The sequence below is a fragment of the Penicillium verhagenii genome, assembly GCF_028828195.1.
Source record: "Penicillium verhagenii strain IBT 33310 chromosome Unknown utg000003l_segment0_segment0, whole genome shotgun sequence".
Lineage (NCBI taxonomy): Eukaryota > Fungi > Ascomycota > Eurotiomycetes > Eurotiales > Aspergillaceae > Penicillium > Penicillium verhagenii.
Window position 1 is genome coordinate 1518956 of NW_026643167.1, and position 19488 is coordinate 1538443.

The following is a 19488-nucleotide window of genomic DNA, read 5'->3' on the forward strand; positions in this document are numbered from 1 at the left end:
AAGCTATTGGGAACTTAGTGTGTATTCTAGAAATATTCAAAAACTCTTTTGCCTAATCTATAATCAATGATTGATATTTTAGGCCTTGAGGTTGTACTACGGGGGCTTGATGGGCCCCACGTCATGTGCATCAGGGTGGTTTTGGGAACAAGCATTTGAGCTTAATTGATTGGGAATGAAGACAAGCTTGAGAACTTGTGTCAAGTTTTGTTACGCGCTTGTTAGGCAAGCACGCTGAGAAGTCGTGAATCATAACTTGAGCCTAAGATATAAGGCACCGCCACAGTTCCGATAGCCGGTGGCGAGTTGACGTGGCGCATAAGTGGCAGTGCAAAATCATACTATTTTAAGAAAAACAAAACATCGCTTTTCCCCGAGATCTGCCAACAAAGCAGGGAAATTGCATGAAAACCTGACTTCTTAGCTGAAGTCTCTGTAACTGACCTGTAGGGACCTGTAAAATTGTAGATTATTTTCTGAATATGCATGAGGTTGGAAAGGCCTTTTGATCACCGATTCCAACCGCTATGTACTCCGTACCCCCCCTGCAACCCCAGACCACATGACCGAAATCGTATGCCGCCCAGGCTCCAGGGTTGTTGAATTGCAAGCCGCTGATTGAAGGAGGAAAGCCTCATGGCGCATGGAAAGAGGGAAGTCGCTGTGAGATGAGATCACAATCATGTGGCCCTCACACAAGTGCTGAAGAACCAACAAAACCGGTATTGTTACCGCTGGTTTGAAAGCCGGGCGCCTCAAAAAAGTCAATGAGCGGGCAGCATTCAGCCCAATCGCAGATCGGAGCAGGGATCTCAGCTCGTTAGTGCGGGCGGACTCGGTCATGACCGACGAATCCGAGACCAGAAGCGGCCCAAGACCAACCTGCCCCACGTCTGCTCGACCCTCCATCAGCTGAGGTCCTCCACCAATTCGACTCATCGAAACGACGTTGGAGGAAAATACCATTGTTACCTGCCTGTTTTTTTTTTCGAGGGGGAACTCCCCCCTGCTTTTTAGTTTTTATTTTTTTTTTTCAACCCCCCTTTTTTATCAGATATAAAATAATATTGATGTCTGAAACAAAAGAAGTTCGAGACCGGGAACGTGGGAGAAGATATGTGCGATCTCCGTAAGAGATCAGCATTCTGGTTAGGGTTTGTGGAGTAATTATTAGCGGCATAAGGAAGCGCTCGTTGAAAAGAGTTCCATGGTTTGCTCTTTCTCTTTCCACATCTCCATCGCACAGTGGTATTTTTGGGGATTCCACTGAGCTGAGATTCATTCGTATAGCCCTGAAGACTGAACCTACGCACCTGAACATGAGGCCCATGTATGGAAAGGAAGTATTTCGATGGAATGCATGTCAAATTTCTAGATGCAAGCCAAGACGCCATATCCTAGTTTTATTTGTTTGTTTTTCTAATTCTGATTATTTCGAGAAGCTGGACTCGGAAGATTTCCTTTAAAAAAAAAGAAGCAAAGACTGTTCCGTAGTGCGGATCATCGGGGCTTAGCTTTTGCAGTTTGGGGCATCTTGCAGATGGCTCTGACCAAATGGACGTGCAACGCGCAGTGAGACTGGGAAACACTGTGCGATCAAGTATCAAAGTTTTGGTAATTTATCCCCGATAATACCTATTGATAAGTTCTAGGGTTAGGTTTTTTTCATTCTTTGCTTTTTTTTTCTTGTTGGGTACAATATAGGTTGTATACCAAAATAAACGGTTGGTTCTAACGATTTGCTTCAATGTTGTTTCAATAAGTTGTAACAAGTCCATCTTTCAACTTCATCTGTATCTTTGCCACCTAAAAAAAAGATAATAATAAAAAAAAGTCCCGGTAGAGATTGCTGCAGATCGGGGAGTCCGTGTGGTTCAGTACTTGTATCATACCCGACTCCATCTGGCTGCATACAGCAAGAAAAAGCCCTAGGCCTGTTAATGTGTATATAGAGAATTCAAATCTCCACCTGCATTGCGCCTCCGTTATGGATCCCGCCCCTCCGATTCTTCTTAATGGTATCGTCCATCCTTTCTTTTCTCTTTATATCACCCTGTTGACCACGTTCTCTCCTTTTTGATAGTTAATTTTCCCTTCATTTGTTTCCATTTCACCCCCCCGCGCATTCGCCCGCACTTTAATAGTAACGCAACCTTTTCTTTTCGGCCCCCTCAATAGGAACCTCTTGAAACCTTTCTCGCAGACTATGCGATCGATCTAAACAAGCGAGAGAAAAATCCCGAGATTTCCGAAAAACAAAAAAGAGAAAGAGAAGCAAGAGAAAACATCATCGTGAAAGTCATCACATCTCGGTGTTTCTTTATCTTTTACTGTGTGGGCGAATGTCGCCTTTATGATTCAGGACTTTTGATTATCTTCTACATTCTTTTATATTCCTTGCCAACGCCGGTCGTATCCCTATTCGCACAGAGTCATAATGCCAACAATGTTATTGCCGTCATCGGCAGCCGCCTTTGCGCCGCGGTCCTCCCCCAACGTCGTGTTAAATACCAAGGTCGCGCCATGGTTGACGGCCACCTTGAAACGAGTTAATCGGGTCAAACGTCCTCTGAACAATGTCACCCAACACACCCGGTGTCTGACAGAGACCCTGTCGTCTCAGAACGCCATTTGGACCTTGTGTTCGATGATGTTCACCAAGGCCCCCGAAGCGGAGCTACGGAAGGATGAGAACCCACTTGTCGAAGGTCTTTTCAACTACCAGATGATCCACATGGAAGCCTACGTTGTACACGTCGACATGGTCTCCCGAAACGAAGTCGCATTCAAACTAACCCCGGAGACGATTGAAGCCCTGGTGGATTATCATCAAGACGTCTACTCGGTGGATGCGGCCGCCAACACGTGGGATTGGTCGGGAAAGCAGAGCCAGCTGAAGAAGTTACAGGAGGAGTTCGTGCAAGCCGCTAACAAGTTCGTCTACCGTACCGATGCTGAAGCCCTGGAAGGATTGGAGGAGGATGGCGCCGGAGATCTGATGTGTGGACGGGGCGAGGATGCTAAGCAGGCCATCTCGAATCTCTTCGTGCCCCTGCTACCACCTCCACCACGGGTGGTGGATGTGATGCGCGCCGTGCCTCTCCTCCCCAGCTCGACTGGCCCGGAAGCCTGGTGGTGCCACAACCCCATCCCGCCATCCGCGCAACTCGACTCGTGGAAAGTACTGCCGCCCAGTCCAACCCCGGCCAGCGCGGATGATTCTAATCCGAATCTTTGGGCCAGTCTCAGTTTCAGTGATGCTCAACTACCATCACCGACCCCGTCCTACTGCCAGCCGTACACCACCGCCCCGTACCTCCCGTATGACAACATGGTAACGACCTCGGCACTCCTTGCGCCCCTCCCACTCCCGAGTACGCTCGTGCAACCTTGCGGTTCGGTAGCCAGCATTACAGGCTTCGGCTGGGGAGATTTCGCTCCGATGCCCTACGGCACGACGATCTACTAAGGAATAACACCTCATTACGCTTCGACTTCCATGGGTGTCTATTCCTCTCCCTCCATTTCCTGCCCTTGCTTCTCCTTGCCGGTCATACCTCCGCGGATCTCCCTAACCCCCCGGGGTCGCTACGCTGATTTCTCCTGAACGTGGACCGTTCTAGATCAGACCTCCCTCGTGCGACTTCGGACTTCTCCGACAATATTTGCGGAAGTGGGTCCAAACATGGATCAAATTCCAACCTTCCGACTAATTGGCATTCTTGACGGCGTTCTTGTTTGATTGACCTGTGTGCATCTGTGATACTCCACTTCGTTGTCATTGCATCTTCCAGAATAATCCTTTTTGGCATCTGCGTTGTACCTGTGATTCTTTTTATTTGCTTGCGTTTCTGTTTTTATTCAGCCAGCGATAGCGTCTTGTTAGTTTCTGCAGCTTTCCTTTTGCATCAAGAAGCGACGGGTCGGCTCTTGTGTTTATTTTCTCTTTTGTTTCATGTCCCATATATATGTCATGAAGACCAGGAAGCCTCGCGGCACACGGGATATGAATTCGGATGTGGATTTTCCACAGTTATGTCTTTTTTTTTTATGATTGGCGCTGCTCAATGGTGACCAAATGGGGAGTTACATCATTGACCGGATTCTATGTTGTGTTACTTCCATTGTGGGTTCCGCCATTGAAGATATCTTCTTTTCTGATACTGGATATCGGACTGGCAACCTGCCCTTGACTGGGACGGTTGGAGGAGATATCTACGCGTCTGGGTGTTTCCAGCATTTGACATGCTGGATCCATGCACCCTTTCTTTTCTCGCTTGTCATGGTCTTTGGCGTTGCAGCTCGACCGAAACGAAACACGGACCCTGTCCACGCCTCTCGTCAAACCCATATCTTCGCCTGTGGCGAATGATGGGCATGAAAGCCGGAATTGGATTTGAGCTTTTAAGGTCTGTGACCTGTAGCATTTTCTTACGTCCAGCCTTTTTGACGACCGGCAGGCTGGGTCTGTCCTTCTATTTGCTTCGATCTCACTGCCATATTACCACGACTCGCACACCATTGGGGTCAAACCCTACCTCATCCAGGCTGGGCTTTGAGCATTACTGGATGAGCTTGGATGTCAGGAGCTCTGTCACCAGATGATGAAGCTTTTTTTTTGGTTTTTCTACCTGACACCGAGATTGGGATGCCGGCTTTCATTCCTTTTGTCACGTACGGGAGGCAAGACCTCCCGCGCTGGCTGTCTATCTCTTCTCTTGTCTTTCTTGTCAATCTGTTACCTAAACCCCAATTTGTATGTATCTTTTAGAGTGAATTCTTTGAAAGGTGCATACTACCACAAAAGCGCTGTCCCTGTTCCACTCTTCGAGTAAAGTACTTGGCAGCTAAAATATGTAGATTATGTATTCAAATGTTCAAAACTCCTCAAAATAAGAGATTCGTTTCAATTGGTATTGAGTCTGTGGGCCCTTGAGAGACAAGAATTCTTCGTACATGTCCGAAATCTCACTATGGAGCTTCCAATACTCCCCGGAGTAACCTTGGAAGACTCAACGAGTTCCACAAATCTCCAGAAACAAGTATTGTAACCATGTAGATCTGCAGGTCATAACAAAATCAAATAGTGGTCAGAATGGGGGAACCATAGACCAGGGCCAATATACTACACTGTAGTTAGCAGCGACTCCACTTTATCCCCACGATAATGACGTCAGCAACAACTCCGGCCAAGCAGGCTTCAACATCGGCATGAATGCCAGATACCGTAATCGCCGAACTCCTATTCTCCTGAGAGGGAAAACAAATATAGTGGCAAAGGAGTGCCCTTTTTTAACCCCTACTAATATTGAATTGGGTTGGTGCTTTTGAAAGCTTGATCATTCTCACCTAAGCCTTCTATCTTATCGGAATCTCTCATTCCCCCACTGCACTTATCAATCATCTATCGCGTTTCGTGTACCATTTCCTGCATTATTTAACTCTTTGAGAGCAAAAAAAGCACCGATTCAAAAGTACAGTCGCGCCTTATTTGGAAAAGCAGTATGTACACTTTTTCTCTATCAACAGGGGGCCGTCTTCCCAATGGTTACTTATCTCCAGGGCCGTCAGCATTCGATTCGGCCCTGCAGATCCCACCGTGCCACATACACCACTATGTACATTACTGACAGTCTTTGGTGAAAGTCACAATATTATAGCTCCCGGTTCCTCTCTTCCCTACCAATCCGAACAACCCGGTCCTCAATCCCCATGGCCACCTTACATGATGCGCTCGAATGTCTAAAGCCGACAACATGGGATGATGTTCCCCAATCACCCGACGAACTCCGCAACTACATTCGTGACATCTTTCATCGCGCCCGATTAGTAGCGGAGTCACTCCCAGATCCCCCACCATATGAGAACGACAGCCAAAGTGATTCCGATTCCTCATCCACTCCCCGCGTTGTACCTTCGTCAGCTCGAGTCGGAGAGACAGACCCAGAAATTACATCTCTACAGAAGCAATGGGGTAAGCCCATCAAGATGGGTGGACCCAAGGATAATCCCCTCGGCGTGAATGTATGGAAGCTCTCCGCTCACGATGGAGGCGGGTCGTGGTTCGGGAGACGGAGCGTACATGAGGGTATGCCATTTACGCGGTGGCAAGAGAAGATCTCATCAGAGTATGACGAAACATTGAAGGTTAATCGGAAGAAAATCGACAAGGGGCAGACTCCCGATAAGAGCATCCGCGGTATTGGAGCTGAGCGAAAGGTTGAGTCGGTGGAGGTGAAGGACGAAGGCGGTTCCGTGATCGCACATGTTACCGTCTACCACGTTTCGGCGCAGTTTCCAAAGCCTACGGCTCCACGGGACTTTGTGACTATGATGATCACGTCGGATACCGGCTTGCGGATCGGTGGGACTAAGCAGCCCGGCCGGAGTTGGTTGATGATTTCCAAGCCGTGCGATCACCCCGACACACCGCATAAATCCGGGTATACCAGAGGTGAATATGAGTCTGTTGAACTTGTTCGTGAGATTCCCAGGCAAAGCACCCCTGGCACTAGCAGTAGCTCTTCCAGTGCAAAGAGTGCAAGGAAGAGCCAGGATAGTGGAACTGCTGATAGCTCTGAAAATGATCCTGAATCGAATCCAGTCGAGTGGATCATGGTCACCAGGAGTGATCCAGGCGGCAGTATCCCACGATGGATGGTGGATAAGGGCACACCAAAGAGCGTGGGAGCAGATGCAGCCAAATTTGTCGATTGGGCTATCCAGGAAGACAAGCCTGCGAAGCGAGAGAAGAGTTCACAGGGGGACATCAATGTTGAGAATCCCAAATCTCCGGAGATCAAGATTGAAAACAGCCACGATGAAGAAGAAAGCCAGTCTGAGTCGGACTCAGAATCGGACCTCACAGACTCAGATGTCCATTCTCACCACGGCCTGATTGCCAGCGTCACAGGTCTTGTCAACTCCAGTCTTGAAAGATACGCACCAGCAGTCTTCGACTACATCCCACACCACCAAGCACCATCCCGCTCGGTCCCGGGCGACTTCAACTCTCACGACGAGACAGCCGACGATGCCGAAGTGCGCAGCTTCAAATCTTCCAGCACAAAAGCCAGTCACGGCGCCCGATCTACAACCAGCAAAGACCCCGAACAAGCATCGTTAGCCTCCGCCCGCTCCAAGGCAGCAACACCTATAGTAGGCGAGGTGGTGCAAAACGACATCCCTCCAGCCGAACTAATGGAAATGACCAAAAACGGCAAACTAAGCTCCAACGAAAAGGAACTCGCCAAGCTAGCCCTTCGCAAACGCGAAATTGAGCTGAAACTCGACACGATCCGCGCGGATCTGGACAACATGCACATATCCTCTCAAAGCGGTCTGTTGACGCCCGCGAGGGGTCTCAACACCGACATCGATAGCGATACAAGCGGGATGCTCAAACGCGCAGCGGAGAACAGATCCGCAACGCCGAATAGCGTTTCGCCACGGCAAAGCCAGCGACACAGCAATAGCAGCGATGACAGGGACCCGGTGCAGACGCAGACTTCTACGCCGGAGCCACCGCCACAGGTGCACAAAGCGGCTGCACAGCTTCTCAATGAGGAAGCTAAGCTTTTGAAGCAGCTGCGCAAGGTTGAGGGTAGTCAGCTGAAAGTTGCTTCGAAGATTGAGGTTCGGCAGCGGAAAGATGCCGAACGCTCGGAGAAGTCCAAGTCTCGATCTGAGGTCGAGGGTTTGAGGCAGGAAGTGAAGGATTTGAAGAAAGAGGTGACTAGTCTGCGTTCTGAGCGCCAAAAGTGGGTTGATATCGTTGCCGCGTTGCAAGCGGAAAATACGAAGTTGGCCGCGAGAAATGTGGCTGAAGATTCTACTTGATTATCTGTTGGAGTTATTCAAAACTTTCCAGAATGACTGTACATATCATGTCAGATATTGAAGGGTTTATACTAGCGATGGAGTTTGTTTGTTATCAATTGAAGTGTATTGACTAAACTATGATCTCGGGCCATTGTATGAGCAGGGACTTTGTGGCACAGTACCTCCGCGTACTCCCAGTCCACTGTTGACAACTATCCTGTACACACGGATTTCCGGCCATGTGTAAAAATCTGAAGACCTATAGGACCAGGTTTCATTTTGTGCTTGGATAGTGTAACGGTCCTTCAGATTCAGGAATTCGTTTGCGCGGGAGCAATAGTTCCAAGTATGTCCGTGGGTACTATGTTTGCATCGATGGGTCGCCATATTCGATTTGCCAGCCCCGAGGTGAATAAAATATGGTTGGGGGTGTATTGAGTCGCCGTAGTTAGATCGGGTATCATTTTAGGCCTCTGGGCGCATTCGCAAGGGTAGAGTGAGGCATGGAGATGTAGTAGCTTCAGAAATATTTCTCATTCGAGAGGAGAGCTCCGAGTTGGGTATCAATTGTGTGGTACAAGCATTGGATATCGCAGAGATTCGTCTCAAGCTCGTTACTCCTGCGTCTATAATCCAAGCAAGAAAGGTCAGTTATTCGCTCTTGCGTCATCTCCAAGGAGAACAGCGTACCTCTGGAGGGTTACCAGCGCCCCTGACCATTTTCTCTAGCATAATCGTGCGTGTCTTCTCCTTTGATTCACCCATTCCAACGGCCATGTAGGAAAGAAGCGGGTTGTGTCCGACATACGACGCGCAGCTGTCGCGGATGATGTTGGAGGTCCATTCGTACTTGGTGGTATCGGCGTGTCCAGTACCGATGTAGCGGGCCTGAAGCGCCTCGAGGTTCTGGAGAGTGCGAAGTTTGTCGGCCATTGTGGGTTGTAAAGCTGTCTGCGGTGTCGAGGATGTATCGGGTGACAGGTAAAGTCTACTAGAGAAGGTTAAGATAAGACTGCCGCTGTAATGCGCGGTCATGTGACCATCTATCAAAATCGCAGATCAACCCACTTCGTACATTCCAAGTTAGGCACAAATTTAATCAAACGGTTCAGTAACATGCTCTTTGGGGCTTTTTTCTCATTCAATTTACTTTGCATGTGAAATTATGTCTGAACTGACACCTACGGCACCATTGCCGTCTCGGATAGCCTCGTTGGTACATGCTCATTTTGATGCATTGCCCACGCGCAGTAAACCAACTATTTTACCTGATGGCTCGAGGGAGTGGATTCCAATGACCGGCATTGTAGCTGTCAAGGGTACGTATATTTTTGGAAAATCTAAATTGGGATTTTAAATAACATGCCCGTTGTAATCGATAGGCGAAAATACATCTTCGGAAAGTCTTCATTGCATAACGGTCACGTAGGTTTGGCTCCATCTAGGAAAACTTCCCTGGTATGAGCCCTCAACTGACTGGCTTACAGAAGCGGTGCAAAATGTTTATCGGCATCTCATATTCCCCGGTGCCGAGGTCTCGTCCTTCATGATTGCCATGCAGAGATCTTATCCGTCCGTGCTTTCAACTACTGGCTTTTGACAGAATGCCATGGCTTAATGATGGAAGAACGAGTTGAGAATGCCAAGCCTACTCCATCTAAATTCATTCGAAGAAGGCAATCTTCAAAAGAGAGCAGCGACTCATCAGCATCGTCAATACATTGGCCGCCTTTTGAAATACAGCCCGACGTTAAATTATACATGTATTGTACATGTGCTCCTTGTGGCGATGGAAGCATGGAGCTCTGCATGGCCGCTCAAGACGACGCTACGCCATGGGAGGTGCTCCGTGAAACAAAACCTGTTCCAGAAACGCAGGAAGAATCTTCTTTGGTGGAGGATATCCTCCTCGATGGTCGAGCTCATTTCTCTCTTCTGGGCGTTGTGCGTCGCAAACCAGCCCGCACAGACGCAGAGTCAACACGCAGCAAATCCTGCTCGGATAAGCTGGCCTTGAAGCAGGTTTCTTCATTGATCTCATGGCAGACTAGTCGCCTTGTTGCCCCAACCCAGAATGCATACCTGGCAGGACTTGTTCTACCAGCGGATGAAATTAGCCACATTGCATGCGAGAGGGCTTTTGGAGAGAACGGCCGAATGAAGGATCTAAAAGGACGGGCCTGGCCATCTGATACATCGGATAATATCGGATATCGATTCAATCCATTTCAAATTCTGTCAGTGCCTGCTGAAGAAATTCATGCGCTGTGGAAATTCTCGAAGCAAAAATCTATTGCCAACTCTACAGCCGTGCCAAAGAAGGGTAAGCCGGGTAATGTAAGTGCAGTGTGGACTTTAGCTCCATCGCATTCGCATATGCACTGTGAACTACTTTCAGATACCGGTAGCAAGAAGTTGGCCACACTCTCTCGATCCAATACTGGCTTGCACGAAAGTATTATTGGGGGAGTGAAGCAAGGAAGCAAAATATCCTCACTTCTTCCACGGGGTGCTTCAGCCCTATCTCGGGCGAAACTTTGGGCTGTCAGCTCAAAAATCATTGAGTCAGAAGATCGCGTAAAGAATTTACAAGGCACCGAGGAGCAGCCGACGGATACAACTGCCCAGGTCCTTTCAGAAACATGCCCTTCGCCAGATACCCAAACAGCGGCGACATACCAAGACTCGAAGCAAGCGCAAAGAAATATACCAGACCCCCTTAAAGCTCGTGAAGATGCCATACGAGATGCCAGAGGGGTTCTTAAGGGGTGGGTACGCAACGTGGGAGATGAAAGTTGGGGGCTAGATGTTTTGGTCGATAATAAGAAGCGGAAGCGCTGAAGCTCATGGAGTCTGGGCAAAATAATAATAATTATATTACTGAAGAATAAGTGCTTCAGATCCAATACGTTACTGTGAACGTATGAACTTTTTAGTTGAGTTCATGAAACAACACATTAAAAAGTACTATACAGAAACCAAGTTTTTAGGCTAAGAGACAATAAACAATAGCGTCAAATTTGCGCTGAGTCTAGAATACCACTGTTTCCCTTGTCCACAAGGCGACATGTTATTCAAGAGGCAACCCTCTAGTAAATGCCGGGAATGATTCGGCTGCGAACCAGCGATGTATACCGCTTCCAGTCCGCGCCATACTTCCTCTCGCACTTCTCCTCGTCGCGCATCTCACGATGAATCAACAAGACCGCAAAGTACAGCATGTAGAAGTACGTGAAAACCATTCCCCAGCCGCGAACCTCGGGGGTCTGCACGGCCTGCTTCTCCAGGTGGCCACTGGCAGGGTTGATGGTTTCAATAATGGCATAACCCGCAATGCCAGTGGGCAGACAGTATGCCCAAGACATGGTCCAGTCACCCAGGTAGTTGATATGCCGGGCAAGGCCCCACCAGCCGGAAGTCATAAGCTTCGATCCACTAGCGGTTTCAATAAACTTGATATGGCTGACGCGCGGGTCGTTGGGGTCAGTGCGGAATCGATTCTTCTGGTTGTTGGCTCCACGGAAGATTGAGTATCCAACGGCAGTCACACCCACGACGAGCGCCATGCCGGACCAGCCCAACTGAAGGGGGAAGACGGCAAGGTAGCGGCTCTGGATGCTGTAGACATGGGGGACCCAAACCACATCTCCAAAGGAGAGCATGAAGCCGAATCCATCCATGATCACATCCATAGTGGTCATGATTGCCGGCTCCATGTAAAGGGAGTCCAGGATGTAGAATGCCTGGAAGATGGTGACGAGAACGATGGAATCGGTGACGTAGCCGTAGGTGCGGTACTGGTGAGCGACATTGGACAGGTTCAGGATGGTCCATCCGAGCAAACCAGGTCGCATCTCCATAAAGACCTTAATATCAAGAGTGCGCGACTCCTCGCTGATGAATGGAATTGGCAACCGAACTCGGGGGTTAAGTTCGCGACCGATAAAGAAGTCGTAAAGCACATTTCCGGTGTGACCGCCGGGAGCCAGTTCGCGGGAGTCGGGGTTGGCGCTGCCAGGCTCGGGGACCGAGAAACTCTTCAGATAGACGAAAAGGGCGACCACGGAAGAGATCAGAAGGTTGGCAGTAATGACCTTAACATAGTTGTTCCACAGGAAGGTCCACACCACGAAATCCGCTCCATGCATGTAGGTACCAGAGGCCAATCCGCCAAGTATGATGAGGGCTGAGGGGAAAGCTATCAAATGAAATCATTGTCAGCATACTCCTATATCATTGACCTTATCTGGGATAGCTCTGGGTCCCGCCATACCATTGAATTTATACTTGTGTCGTCCTCCGCAAGCCAAAGCAACACCCTCCAAGACCTGACCAGGCAGCGAAATCTGCAAGAACAGACTGAAAGCATAGTAACTCAAGATCCATAGGGTCACCTCAGTATCAAAGAGACCTGCAATGCCCTCCTCGGGCCAGCCCACTTCAAGTTTCAATTGGTCGATAGAGAAGGTCGAGGGGTTAAGCAATGAAGGCGCGGGGCATCCAGACACATCATTGCAGACGAAAGTGAAAACGTAAACTAGAATTGGGAGACCGAAGACGATTCCGAAGGCACCGAGCCTATAATATGTGTTAATTCAAGTTCTCATCAATCAATATGGGCGGCTGAAGTGCGTACGGCCCACCAAATTCATAGCCACGCTTTTCAGGGACAGGTTGCCCCTGTGACTTTGACAGTGAAGTCTTTGAGGCTTTTTTAGGAGACATGGCGAAGTTCCCAAGGATCCAATTCAGTGGAATTTGATCTTATCGAGAACGAGGGGGATTGGCGAATAAATAGGCGCGAATAACCAAGCTACGGATTGAGCCAAGTTTCGCGTACGACGCCGGATCCCGTGCTCCGGTTTCTCCGCAATCGCCAATCATAAGCGCAGCGTGAAAACAACAGATGATACGTAAGCTTCTTGTTTCAATTCTCCAAATCTCAACCCTTCCTTCATCCTTCACTTATCACACCCACAGAGAGCTGGACTCCCCCATATTCTTCGAATAGACGTTCTTTTTCTTACACTTTGCAAGTTTTAGACTTGCGCCATCTCATTTCAGTCATGAAACTCACTAGCTCCACTCATTATTCCCTTCTCTTCTTATCGTCCATATTGGGACTTTCATGCGCCGCCAGCAACTCTCACTTGACCGATGATTCCTCATGCGTGGCGCATTCGCCAACCAGTGGCCTCTATTATGATCTCAATCCGATCTCGTTATCCCCACCACCGATGAAGAACGGCAAGAAAGTATCATCGGAGGATCGGGATGAAAGTTGGCCCGCGAAGGGCCATGACTACCCCGCAAACTTCACACTCAATGTATGCGCGCCGGTGATTGAGAACTTTACCGATGTGGTGGGCGTGCCATCTTCCCGTTGGCAGAATATCAGCGCGTTCTACGAACAGCATGGGAAGATATATTCGCTGGGGTATGTTGATCCCTTGCGCTCCGGATCTTGGTGTTTCGCATACTGACTTTCTTGCGTTTTTGACAGTGAACAAGCATCGGATCCCTTCTTCCGTGGTCGCAAACTGGTCCTTAACTATACGAACGGTTCCCCTTGTCCCGATGAGCTCAATGGCGCTAGCTCGAATGCTTCCGTCCGAACCATGTCCACCCTGATGTCTTTTCTCTGTGATCGTGATGCTCCGGCAAACCAGGCAACCGCATCCTTTGTCGGCACTATGGATTCCTGCTCGTACTACTTTGAGATTCGCAGTTCCGCTGCATGTGGTGGAATCGCCGTGGACCCCAACTCCGGCGGAATGGGGCCGGGTGGTGTTTTCGGTGTCATGTAAGCTTTCACACTGAATTTCCTACCAGACTTGGGATTTGAAGAACACTAACATCTGGGAATTATAGTATGCTCATTGCCGTTGCCGCCTATTTCATTGGAGGTTGTGCTTATCAACGTACCGTCATGCACCAGCGTGGCTGGCGCCAATGCCCCAACTTCAGTTTGTGGGCTGGAATGCTTGACTTCATCAAGGTATGTCTCTTGGCTTTAATTCCCTGTCGGTCTCGGAGGGTCGGATATGGCACTGTGGCCTCGCATCAGCACAAAAACTCCAGCATGGCTGGATTACCTGTTTCGCGTTTAGATTAAGCATGCTCCAGCCGGTATGGGACTCGATCACATCAGAAAAGATCTTGTATTCATCTACCGCGCATTTGGTTTATCGAAGAGCTGGTCTCTCTGATTGATTTATTATCTTTTCTTCCTCCGCGCGTCTTGTTTCCACGTCAATCGGGTCTCTTTTTCTGCGTTGATCGCAGCATGTACTCGTCGCGAGTTTGAGGCCAGGTGCCATCATATACATTACAGACAGTTCATCTGGTCATTTGTCATTTTCTATCGACTCAATTCTTCTACTTGGTGGGCTGGACATCGGATGCATCCTAGATAGTCGCCACTCTGGGTAGTTGATTAATCGAGTACACCACCACACTTGCTTCATATCTATGACCGGGGACTCGATTTTCATGCGGTTATTTCAGCAAATCATCATGCTAATAATCTTTCCTGAAACAGGACATGTTCATCATCTCCTTCTCAACTATTGGCAGTTGCCTTCGTCTGAGACGTTCGCCATCGAATGGTGGATACACACGTGCTGGCTCCGATGACCGTGGAGGCTTCATTGGTGCTATTGGGGGTCGAGGAAGAGGCTCCAGTGGTCGGGGCGATGTTGATGCAGAGAATCGGTTGATAGATCAGCTGGATGAAGAATGGGATGATTAGATCCCGACCTTGTCATTATACGGCATCTCAGAGCTAATCCACACCGATTTCATGGTTTTTGCTGGAAAATCTCGCTGAAACATTGAACATTATCTTCCCTTCAGTCCAGTTCTAATAGAAATTTGAAAATTTGCACAGATGACCTTTGACTACTTTCATTCATGGATTTTCTTACATACATCCCTCATTCTTCACAATTACTTCCCTCAAGGGCTCTAACCATTGCTATCAGATAGTACAGTTGACCTTGGCTTGGGTGTGTCTCCAACATTGAATACTTGAGCATTTCCAAGGTTATTTAAAGCTTCAATGTTTAAGGCTGAAATCAACCTACTGTATCTCTATGCACATTGGAATTGATGTATTTATAGTATGTCTCATCTTAAGCACACATGTGCACATGATCTATTCAAATGACTTGAGAACATAGAGGTACTCAACATTGCTTTTCCCGCTCACCAGCATTAACTCCCAGGTGCCACCTGGGCAGACGGAGGCATGTAGAACTTTCAGAGAAATCATACATACTAGGTAGGTGATTTCAAGATACAGGCAACATCAAAATCGCAGCTTAATCAATTGATTATCAATTGATTGACCTTGGGATGCGTCCGGCCATCGATAGAAATTGCACCTGGGCATTGGTTCAATGTTAGCTAATTTCCAACATTGGTTTCAGGTGCATGTATCTATGTAGGTAGTGGCCTATGTCGCTACTTCAATGTTGAACTCTCCTGAGATTTTTTTGGACAAATTTCCGAACATTGAATGTTTAATGTTGAATTGGTGGATCAACAATATAAAATGCACCAGTGCATACATATATCCACCAAAGAATTTTTGGGATTTGCACAAGTCCCCTGACACCTGGGAGCCCCAGAGCTCAATATGAGAGAAATAAAGGGAAGAAGCGGTTAAAAAACATGGAGTTGATTGATAGTTTTCATACACATTTCGCCGAGTAAAGGAAACATTGAAGTCGAAATTCTCACACAGATATGAAACACTTGAGCATAACCTGAAGGTTTGTAACTCCGGGAAAAGGGAAAATTTCTATCTGGATTATATGGCAAAAGGCTGGTTCACTTTACATGAACTAGCATCATTGGTCTAGTGGTAGAATTCGTCGTTGCCATCGACGAGGCCCGTGTTCGATTCACGGATGATGCAAGGATTTTCTTTTTGTTCTTTTTGTTTTTGTTTGTGGCTCCACCCGACTAGTTGATGGAGGGATTTTTTCTTGGTGTGTTCCAAGGAAACTTGTTAATCAATTGATACCAGTTATATTATCTACCAGCCTGGGCCCGGTTTAAATGTGTCCAGGGCTGGTTTAAGCCCGAGGGCCTGAAGGTTCTACCTGCAGGCTTTCTTTTGAAAATCCGTTCAGAAATCGACTAAAAACTCACGAGTACAATTCGTTAGAGCCTAGATCACTACACGGGGGAATATAGGTACATGCAAGGTCAAGAATATGTACACCCGGGAGAACAGACCTGGGAAAGTACAGAAAATAAAACACCAGCCAGTAAACCAAAAACCAAAGCCAAACCAAATCCCTCTCATTATAAAAGATATTAAACACCACGTCTCAGTCGTTGAAGGGCCGAAGCCGTATGGTGCCCGTGTGGTTAAGATTACACGTGCCGCGAGGCTGGTCCCATATCTGGTCCGCCTAGGCCTAAATCATAGGCACTCAAGGGGAGATCGGCCGTTCCACCGAATGGTGGTATACCAACACTTGCAGAGCCGTTACCCGCAGCGGCGTCGGGAACGGGTGCTGGGGCAGTGCCGGGTGGAGGTGGTGCATTCCTAGCAGGTGGGGGGCCTGAGTTAGCACCACCACCACCACCACCACCAAGCGGGTCCAAATTGAATGGAAGGAACCACGCGCTGGGCTGATAGAATTCACCTGTTCCAGAGGGTGCGCCTGGATCGAGTTGACCGGTGAAAAGAGATTGCTCTGGAACTTGTGCATCGACGCCGTTGGCGGGTGGAATAGATGGGTTATTTGGGGGTATGAAGGCAGTGGGATCGAAGTCAGCGAACGAGCCGTAGACAAACTGTCTGTCTAGCTGGTGCAGCTGATCCTGCGGGATGCTGAAGTCGAATTGACTAAACGACATGGCCCGGTTTGGTGGGTACATGGATGGCTGGGGGAATGCGCTTCCTGGGATAGTCGGAGTACTTCCCATGGTCACATCCATCTGTGATGGAGATGTTTGATCCACACTAGAGGTATCAGAAAGCTTGCTGTTCTTGCGAGGGCGTACCTTGCGAGGAAGAACGGGTTGTGGTGTTGGTGATAGGCTGGCGAAGAAATCCTCGACGCTCTGAAGATCCGGCTTCTGGCCCATAACAGCATCATCTCCCGTCTCTTTATTCCGTGTATCCGGGTCCTCCCAGTGTAATCTGGATACACCATGTGGGTATTTGGAGAACCAGTCACCGTATTGGAACATTGGCGCTAATGAGCTGCCGTTTTGCGTGGCTACAGATCCCTTAATGGCCACATCGGCGAACTGTCGATACCGGTCTTTGGCACTTTCGACCATATAGTGAAACATGCCCCAATACTTCTTCATTTTGTTGAGATATCGATATGTATGTCGAAGATTCTCTTTTGAACGAGCCTCAAGTTGCACATTCTTTGAAAATATACCCCAGATATGAACAGTACTAGCTGTGTATGCACAGTATCCGGCAAAAGGAACGGTGAGCGGATAGGCTGAAGCCCGATCAAAAAGTACAGAGATGTGGTGAGCAGCTTCCACTGCTGCTCGCCCTGCGTTGCTAAGGAATGGTTTTGGCATGTCCCTGGGGGGCCGGCCTCCGGGCGAAAGAGGAATGGCAAACTGGTTGAGGAACAGCATATTCTGGTGGATGATGATGTGGAGGAACAGAAATTGGTTTGCTATCTTCTCAGCGGCATGAATTTGAAGATTTTCGTATGTAAATGTGAGAGGCCCTGGAAGTGAAGCGGAGAATTCTTCAATTTGTCGTTTCAACAGCGTGTATCCGGACTCCGGATGCCAAAGAGGATGAGTGTCTTTTCTCTTTCCACCGAGGTTTAAATAGTCAACAAGACGACCCCAGATGACGATGGCACGAATGATGTACGCCGAAACTCCCATATTGTCTCTGGCATTTGACAGTTGACCCGAGTTCTCGGGTGTAGGGTTCAAAACATCTCCATCCAAGTCTTCTGTAGGGCCAGGTATTTCCATCTGAAAGTGGGTTTCCTTAATGGGTAGTTGGATATGTAGAAACTTCTCATTTCCAATAGGTGGTCGCTGACTTCCCGAGGAGTTATAGCGATCCATCAAGTAACATGCCCACATAGTTCGCCTTCTGATCTCCCGGTCTGTGAAACTCAATTGCGAGTTGCCATTGCCCTGTCCGAGCAATGGGTCGCTTTCGAGCTCCATGTGAAGCTGTAGGGCGTATGCCATTCGTAATGCTTGACCTCCAAATGACCAGCTTCTTCCGCCATGGCATGTTCCAAACTCGTGCAGCCCCAGGAGAAGGAATACTGTTAGAATCGTGATGTTGGGCTCATCATGTCGGCTGAGCGCAATTGCTGCAGCTGGGTTAGCCCAGTTTTCTCCGCGGAGAAAAGGTGGCTCCGAGTTCAGCTGTGGGTGCGTTGAGAATCGAGCAGAGACTGCGCAAACGGCGAGAGTAAGGACCGGGGGAACAGTGCCAGCTTTGAGCCTCCTCATGAAGCTTGGCTTGTGTAGAAGTAGATATGACTGTCCATAGACACAGTCGAAGAAAACCTCGGCCAAATGCTCCTGTATCTCCAGCGAAGGTAAGAACTCCGCCCCTTCGGTCAGAAGTCCGGATCCATCCGAGGATCTGGCTTCGCGATTCATAGGCAGTGTCTCATGCGGCGGGCGACGCTCTTCTCGGGTCCATTCCTCCATTTCAGCTGTAAAGGCCTCGTCTGCGCTGCGTTTTTTCTGCTGCTTTGAAAGCTGAGCTTGCGCCGAAGGTTTGACTACCGACCTGCCGATCGAGGCCATGTCTCTCGCTTCATCCTTGGGGATGGTCTTGATCACGCGATCTTCCATCCGCTTCAATCGCTTATCCAGCATGGCCATATAGTCTGTCCGCGGGGCAGCTTTTCGCGTGGTGACTTTATATACGCAAGGGATTCTCGCGCGCGTGCAGTGCTTGCACGCGGGCTTTTCCCCCGAGCAACGGATTTTCTTGCGGCGACATGCGATACAGGCCAGCGGTAATCGCTTCCGCTCCTTTCCAGCTTTGGTCTTCATTTCGCTCCACATTGGTCTGTTGTCTTTATCGAGGGTTTCGAAGTTCAGGTCTCGGGTAGCGGCATCCAGGTGACTGTCTAGCGCACCGTCGGGACCCGTCGCGGGGTCAACAGTTCGTGTGCTACCGGGATCGCGGGAGCTCGCATGGCTTTGGGTATCAAAATCGTCCAGGAACGCTGCAGGGTCCTCCTGGGCTAGACCGAATCCAGCGCCAGAGGTCTTCAATGGTGAATCGTCGGAGTCGGGATGGCTCATGACGGGTGCGGGTACCCTAGGACCCAGACCCGAAGCATCGTTCGGCGTGGAGGGAAGAGAGAGAGAGAGAAAAGAGGCAACCCCAGCCGGAGACACAGGGAAGGCCGAAAGAAAGGGAAGGATATAGGCTCGGGCTGCTCAAAGGCGTGTGACGGGAGGGGGTTTTTTTAGGAGGAAGAAGAATGAAGGAATATGGGGAAAGGTTCAGCGGCGACTGGCGGCTTGGCACAGCAGCGTCCCACTGACAGCGCTTGGATATTTAATATTACGAGAGCTTGAAGCCGGCCTTTTTTTCCTTTGGCTTTTTTTCTTTTTCTCTGAATGAAGCCACCAATGATGGAGCGCCAATTTTCAGCCACAAGGATTTGTTAGATTAACAATATGCAA

General features: G+C 48.9%; 7 protein-coding genes across 7 annotated transcripts; 4 read left to right on the forward strand and 3 right to left on the reverse strand.

Annotated features, from left to right (window-relative positions):
• Positions 1-2437: 2437 nt before the first annotated feature.
• N7466_001965 (uncharacterized protein) lies at positions 2438-3469 on the forward strand (the record flags this gene model as incomplete). The annotated part of the gene is made up of 1 exon (XM_057161363.1): positions 2438-3469. One exon carries the CDS (start codon positions 2438-2440, stop codon positions 3467-3469), a length of 1032 nt encoding a protein of 343 aa, XP_057024648.1.
• A 2243-nt stretch (positions 3470-5712) lies between these two features.
• On the forward strand, positions 5713-7839 carry N7466_001966 (uncharacterized protein; the record flags this gene model as incomplete). The annotated part of the gene is made up of 1 exon (XM_057161364.1): positions 5713-7839. The coding sequence occupies one exon, from the start codon at positions 5713-5715 to the stop codon at positions 7837-7839; it is 2127 nt and encodes a 708-aa protein (XP_057024649.1).
• Positions 7840-8435: 596 nt separating this feature from the next.
• On the reverse strand, positions 8436-8754 carry N7466_001967 (splicing factor 3B subunit 5 family protein; the record flags this gene model as incomplete). Its single annotated transcript, XM_057161365.1, has 2 exons — positions 8436-8447; positions 8512-8754. 2 exons carry the CDS (start codon positions 8752-8754, stop codon positions 8436-8438), a joined length of 255 nt encoding a protein of 84 aa, XP_057024650.1.
• Positions 8755-9618: 864 nt separating this feature from the next.
• Positions 9619-10662, forward strand: N7466_001968 (tRNA-specific adenosine deaminase; the record flags this gene model as incomplete). Its single annotated transcript, XM_057161366.1, has 1 exon — positions 9619-10662. One exon carries the CDS (start codon positions 9619-9621, stop codon positions 10660-10662), a length of 1044 nt encoding a protein of 347 aa, XP_057024651.1.
• Positions 10663-10910: 248 nt separating this feature from the next.
• On the reverse strand, positions 10911-12546 carry erg24B (uncharacterized protein; the record flags this gene model as incomplete). Its single annotated transcript, XM_057161367.1, has 3 exons — positions 10911-12019; positions 12095-12399; positions 12458-12546. The coding sequence occupies 3 exons, from the start codon at positions 12544-12546 to the stop codon at positions 10911-10913; spliced, it is 1503 nt and encodes a 500-aa protein (XP_057024652.1).
• Positions 12547-12887: 341 nt separating this feature from the next.
• On the forward strand, positions 12888-14572 carry N7466_001970 (uncharacterized protein; the record flags this gene model as incomplete). Its single annotated transcript, XM_057161368.1, has 4 exons — positions 12888-13258; positions 13325-13624; positions 13693-13819; positions 14363-14572. The coding sequence occupies 4 exons, from the start codon at positions 12888-12890 to the stop codon at positions 14570-14572; spliced, it is 1008 nt and encodes a 335-aa protein (XP_057024653.1).
• Positions 14573-16206: 1634 nt separating this feature from the next.
• On the reverse strand, positions 16207-19101 carry N7466_001971 (putative C6 transcription factor; the record flags this gene model as incomplete). The annotated part of the gene is made up of 1 exon (XM_057161369.1): positions 16207-19101. One exon carries the CDS (start codon positions 19099-19101, stop codon positions 16207-16209), a length of 2895 nt encoding a protein of 964 aa, XP_057024654.1.
• Positions 19102-19488: the final 387 nt, after the last annotated feature.